At 41.4% G+C, this 6,368-nt stretch overlaps 1 protein-coding gene across 1 annotated transcript; it reads right to left on the bottom strand.

Annotated features, from left to right (window-relative positions):
- Positions 1 to 4,118: 4,118 nt before the first annotated feature.
- Ferd3l (Fer3 like bHLH transcription factor) lies at positions 4,119 to 4,625 on the bottom strand. The gene has a single exon (XM_036205752.1). It carries the CDS (start codon positions 4,623 to 4,625, stop codon positions 4,119 to 4,121), a length of 507 nt encoding a protein of 168 aa, XP_036061645.1.
- Between the last annotated feature and the right edge of the window lie 1,743 nt (positions 4,626 to 6,368).

Here is a 6,368-nt window from a genome sequence, read left to right as displayed (position 1 = left end):
TTTCATTAATGTTAATGTAGGTAATAAAAAATAAAGCAATTTTGACATACTGTGTGTTCAAAACATACCAATGAAATTTTTGTTGAAAGTACCTTGGCTGTACCCAAAATAAGAGCACATGTTTGGACATTTAGAGTGTCTACATATGGTGGCACATTGGTTTTAATGTTGGGCTATGGATAATTTTGTCATCTCTCTAAGAATGATTTGCTATTATGATTAAATCATTCCATTTCTCAGAGTCTGTGATCATTTCAAGGGTTTAAACAATGTCATCAGCATAGTGATTATGAAAATGCTTTGAAAGACATTTCCTTTGGGGACATGTAGAAATCTACAAAGAACAAATACTTATAAAATGTAATAGTTTAAGCAATAGTAGATGTAATTCTTTTAGTAATAATGAGAAATGGCTTTTTATTTAGAAGATACTTGATACCATTTACTTCTGAAGAGAAATTCTATGTAGGAATAGCATGTGTTTGCTATGATCATAGCAGAAAGTGTTAGAATAGTGGAAATGATTAAGTGATGGTTGACTGTATTCATTATTACCCAATGGTGTTGATGGAATTTACACTACACAGGATTTCCCCCCTTCTGGAATTAAATTTTTTTAACAACACATAAAATTTTGAATTCTGTGTATTTTTTACTTATTCAACACTTGTCGATTTTCTTTCTTTTATTTATTTTATTACTTTATGTGTATGGATGTTCTGTCTGTGCATCGTGTGCATGCAGTGTCCTTTGAGGCCAGAAGAGGGTGTCAGGTCCTCTGGAACTGGACCTACAGTTGTGAACCAACATGTGGATACTGGGAATGGAACTGGGCTTTCTCAGTAGCAGACAGTGTTCTTAACCATTGGACTATCTCTCCAGCCTCAGACTTTATATAAAAAAAGTGCTATTTATTCCCCAGAAGGACCTGAATGAATAATATTCTATAGGCTCTTTAATTTTGAACCCATCCACATGATCTGTAAAAAGTCAAGATTTTATTAAACAAATAAATTATAGAATAGTTAAGTGTGGGCATTTATTAACCCAGTAGATCACATGAGCAATACTGTATGATGAGATGAGAAATAACTAGCTAGTTTTCTTTCACATATTAAAATGAGTAATTACAACAGTATCTTAAAACACAGCATACACTAGCCATGTAATGAAAACATTACAAAGAGGAACTTAAGAACAGTACTTTATAAATGTGATATAAAGTCATTTTTCAAGACATTTCATTTTAGAACAGCTAGGAATTAAACCCAGGGCTTTGTATGTTCTAGGCAAGCACTCTAATACTGAGCTATTACCTCAGTCTTTTGAGTCAGTTCATTTTAATAAAGTTTCTAGAGCATTACAAAAACTACCCTCCCTGGTTTTGTTACTATTTGGATTAACTATTTATACTTTTTCTCTTTTCAGTGTATTCTAACATTCTCATAGCAGAGGTAGAAAATATCCTGGTGGAAAGACACAGTTAAAAGGATATTGGGAAAGGGGGCTAATTGCAGATCTTACCTAATCCTAGGGAAAGAAATAGAAGGAAAGGCCTTAAAAGACTTCAGCATGAATAACACTTAACTGCATATAAATACATAAAATATGCAATACTATGTTAAATGTGTCTAAAGAGTTGTGCTACTTCTTAGTAGATTATATTTCATAATATAGTTATCAATGATATTAGCCACACATTGATGCTAAATTTATATATTCTATTTTAAAGATCTTTTACAGAATTTTTAATTTACTCCTAGCTACATCTCTATTGTCCTTGTAAAGATGCAATGAAACATAATTATAAATGTGAATTAATATCTGTGTCTGGACTTCTTGCCTTTCAAGCCTTGTTCAACCATTCTTGAAAGCCCAGAAGATAACTTTTCAAGTATATTCAGCTAAAAAATATGGAGTGCATTAAAACAAAATGAAAAAGCAACAATGAAGCAATTATTATTCACTAAAATAGAATAATATTGAAATGGTTATGATTTACTGACCTATATGATCAATCTATTTCTCATCCTATTCATATAGCATCAGGAACACAATTTAAGGCTGTCTTCTGTCATATAGCTCCTAGAGATGCCAGTATCTATCTCATGTGAAATAAGTGCAGTTAGTACGTTACATTTGGTAGCTTTGTTTGGCTTTGTGCTTTAGTTTTTGTAAGTGCTCAGAAATACTTGAGCCTTAATATCAACCTCAGAAACATGTAGTAAGCTTTTTCTAGATGTGTATATAGCCACCATGAAAATCAAAGAGAATTAAATGTACTATTTAAAAAATGACAAGCTCCCTTGGAAAAAAATATTCTGGGTGCTAACAGGAGGTGCTCCTGCAGTGTCACTGAGATGGAGTGTGAGCTGACAGAGCCCGGGAGGAATTCTTCCCATTTGTGTACTGTAAGGACTGTAAGTGTCTAACACCAGGTGATCACAACAGAGAACACATTTATAAGAACACTGTTTGCAATGTTACCATTTTTGAAAAAAAGGAGGTGCTGAGCTAGCCATCTGCAGAGGAATGAGATTATGTTGTGATACATTGGCATGCCAGTGATGTATAGTAATGGAAATCCCCTGTAGGATTTAAGGTGAATGAAGTGCTCATCCCATAATTCTGACTGAGAAAAATCAATGTCTGAAAATATCCCGTATTTGTTACATATATTGAATTTCTAACTGCATAGGAAATAAAAGAACAGAAGGAAATGGATGAAAATTCTAGTAGCATTAGCAGTGAGGGCTCATTTAAATGTTCATTTCATTTTTAAGTTTTTAAAACTACATTTTGCAGTCTCTCTAGGATGAGCATATATAATATTCCCATGTTATTAGTATTTGAGTATGACAGAGCATTGCACTGTGCAAGCTTGCTATGACTTCATTTTACTGGTGCATAATTGTGGGGTAAAAGCAGGCATTTTTTTCTTTGGGATTTCATTGGAGTGAATGGATTGACAATTATGTGCTCCAGCTCCTCTGTTCCTTTCTTCACCTACTCACATCTGTCATAAAGACCCAGCTTCTGGTGCTACCAAGTCATTCTGAAGGAAGAACTGTGGAATAACAGAGGGTCCGGGAAGGTAGCTTCCCAGAACAAACCGGTTTCAATTTCACCTCCACCTGCAGGCATTTTCAAAGCATTAAAACGCATCTCTCCTTTTGGCCTTTTGCCTTCCCAATAGTCCCTAGACTTAAGACAGAAAGAAACTTCACCACACAGGGTTTAAGACTGTTTTTCAGGAGCGCAGGGTTACTCTGACCCTTTCCCCTAGGAGACTGTCAGAAGCACTAACACCCCGCCCCCCCCGCGCGCGCACCGCCCCTTCCCCTCTCCCCCAGCGTTGGAAGTGCACCGGCCGAGGAGGAGCCCCCACCTCTCCCACCGGCGCAGCAGCCGCAGGGACAGGGTTTAATTCTGAGCAAACCGCAGCATGGCGATTTTCACTGAATGGGCTGCTTTTAACTCTTGAGACATTCTGCCTTGTGACAAGGTAGTAGGGTTCACCTGACAACAAGATGGGGGTCACAGCACCCGGGTTGGAGAGGGGGGCAATGAGGGAGAGAGAGCGACCTTCTCGGAGGTTACATTTTTGTGAATTGGTCTAGTGACCTTACTTCCTACTTCACTCCCGTCCTCTTTGCCTCTCCCTCCCCACTAACTAGTCTGAGAGCGTGAAGTCCCACAGAGTTTTTAGAACCCAGGAAAGCCGCACCCTTCTCGGCTTGAGGTGAACTCACCCTCACTGGCCACAGTGAGGCCCTCGCTGGAGATGGCGACGGGGCAGCACCAAATCGTGCGTGAGAAAAAGTTCTATTTTATTATTTCTACTTATGAAAGGAGCACGGAGGAGAGATCTCTAGGGAAGCTCAGAAAAGGTGTTTCCCGCCCGCTCCAAGCAGAAGCTCTAGCGTCTTGACCTGGGGACTCCCAACTTTCCCAGATGAACCCTACAGTTGTGCGGTTGTGCGTAATCCTCAAAAATTGGCTGCAGAGTGCGAATTTAACTATCTGAAACCCAGACTCAGAAGGCCAGCAGTCCCCCTGCCCTTCAAACGCTCCCTTCCAAGTAAGGGGGTGGGGTCCTCGGGCTCTCCCCTCCACGCTTAGCCGGCCTCCTTTTTCTCGCTGCTCTGCAGGAGCTCCGTCATGAAGGAAATATAGACAATGGCCAAGCGGAGGGTCTCGATCCTAGACAGTCTCTTCTCGTAAGCGAAGGTGGGCACCTTCCTGCGCAACCGGTCAAAGGCCTCGTTCAGGTTGAACATCCTCTTCCTTTCCCGAATGTTGGCAGCCTGGCGCTGGGCATAGGTGATGATCCTTTTCCTTTTGGGGCGGCCCAGCAAGGATGATACTCTCTGGAGTCCGTCTCCCTCCTCTTCTTCCTCCTCCCGGTCCTCATAGACCACTTCGCCCACCTCTTCCTCCTGGTCTGTTTCCTCAAATTGCGACAGCCTTCTGGGTCTTCTCTCTCTGAACCCCAGTGTTCGGTCCCCAAAAGGGACCCCAGGTGGGAAGTCACAGAAAAGAGGGTGTCTCGGTGAGGCCAACGAGAGATCTGCGACAAAGTTCAGCATGGTAGTGTCCAAGCAGCTCTCAGGATAGGTGGCCATGCTCAGTGTCTGTGTCATCGATTTTCTTGCAGGAAGGGCATAGCTGCGGAGGAGGCTTCTTAATGGCCTTGACTCTTTTGGCGCATCATCACCAAATGCAGAGAGACATTAGTATTTATAAGCCAGCCGAAAGGATTATTCGCAGGGAGAGGGAAGGCTAGGGCAAAGTCCCTTTTCTGGAAGCTGATAGGAGATGACAAGCTTGAGCACTCATGGAAGGCTCAAGGCAACAGGCTTTCAGGTTCTAAGAATGCTTTGCCTCTGCAGCACCATGCAGGGCAGTTCCTTCTTGGCAGCAACCCCCAGTTCTTACCTGCTGTGCTTTTTTTGTGTGTCTGGTCTCATCCCTGTATCCAACCAATGTTCTCCTGGTTCCTTTTCCCATGTAGGTCTTTAATTTCGGTTTGGAACTTCAAAGCCCAAATCTTTCCACTGCGATGATTTCTCCTTGGCTTCAGGGTAGGAGTCCTGAATCTTGCCGCCATTTGCCAATGGATGTGAAACAAGTGCATGCGCTTTTAATGATGTCCAGAAGAGGGGCCCTTCCAGCCAGGGGTCGAGGGAAGCTGTTTGTCTGGTATCCTAGTGCAGCGGCTGCTGAAAGGCAAGACCTTCCATTAGCTTAAGTAATCATGGCCAGGGGGCCCAAGCGCATTCCCCAGTGTCTCTGTTGGAACCGGTGTTTTCTTTTTCCTTCTAGGGCATCGCAAACAACTCACTGCCTGGTTACAGACCCTGACTTCTAAAGTCGGATTGGACACAATCAGCCTGACAATTGAGATACTTGACTTTACTCTCCCTGGCCTTATCCTCTACAGTGGAGGGCTGTATTTGAGGGAAAAGGTTCTGGTAATAATGAAATAAAAATTGGAGACTCGGAACATTTATGCATATGCCTTTACAGTATATTACTCCTCAAGGGACAAAGCAACACCATCCGTCTGTTGTCTGTCCGTTGTATTTGTCCCCCTTCCTCCTGAACCCACAAGCCTCCTTTGAAAAATACAATTTAGCTTAAATAAGCCAAAGAACAGCTCACCCTCTGCTGAGGAGCCAGTCTTTGGACTTTTAAATTGCCAATCAAGTATTTGTTCTTGAACAAAGAAAAATCCAACACTTTGATCTGTGCTACTCCTCTTTCGTTGGCATCCTCAGGAGGGTTTAAGAGGGAAAGCTATACCTTACTGAATTCTTCTTTAGGGGAAGTTAGAGGCTACCTACAGAAATAGAAGAGATTGTAAATTTGATATACTAGGAATGAAGTTTTACTGATTTTTGTGTATCCCGAATCTTCACACAGAAAGCCTATTCCCCAATTTTTGGCTTACTGATGGCTGTAGTTAATCACAAAGTGTAGAGATCTGTGAAAACACCCACGCTGAAAAACAATTTCAAAGGCAGATCAGAAGAAACAGCAGGAAATATGTAAATGAAGACTGTTTGATTTCAGAGGGAATCAGGAACTACAACAGGTTTTTAAAGGGTACATTTTTCACTCGGTACATTGGACAGCTCCCAGAACGACCCATTTCCAACCAGTGCTCTCCTTCTACCTCCCCTCCCAGTGTGTAACCAAAGCTACAGTTTCTAGTGTGCACAGCAGGGTGATTATAAACAACAGCAATATTGAAAGAAAAGTTTTCAGTTTCCACCACAAAAAGTAAACATATTCTTAAAGAGATAACATGCTTAGCTTGGTTTAAATGTTAGTATATACATGTATAGAGTCACTACATGCTACTT

Source organism: Onychomys torridus, chromosome 14 (genome assembly GCF_903995425.1).
Source record: "Onychomys torridus chromosome 14, mOncTor1.1, whole genome shotgun sequence".
Classification (NCBI taxonomy): Eukaryota; Metazoa; Chordata; class Mammalia; order Rodentia; family Cricetidae; genus Onychomys; species Onychomys torridus.
This window is presented reverse-complemented; position numbering and strand designations above follow the sequence as displayed.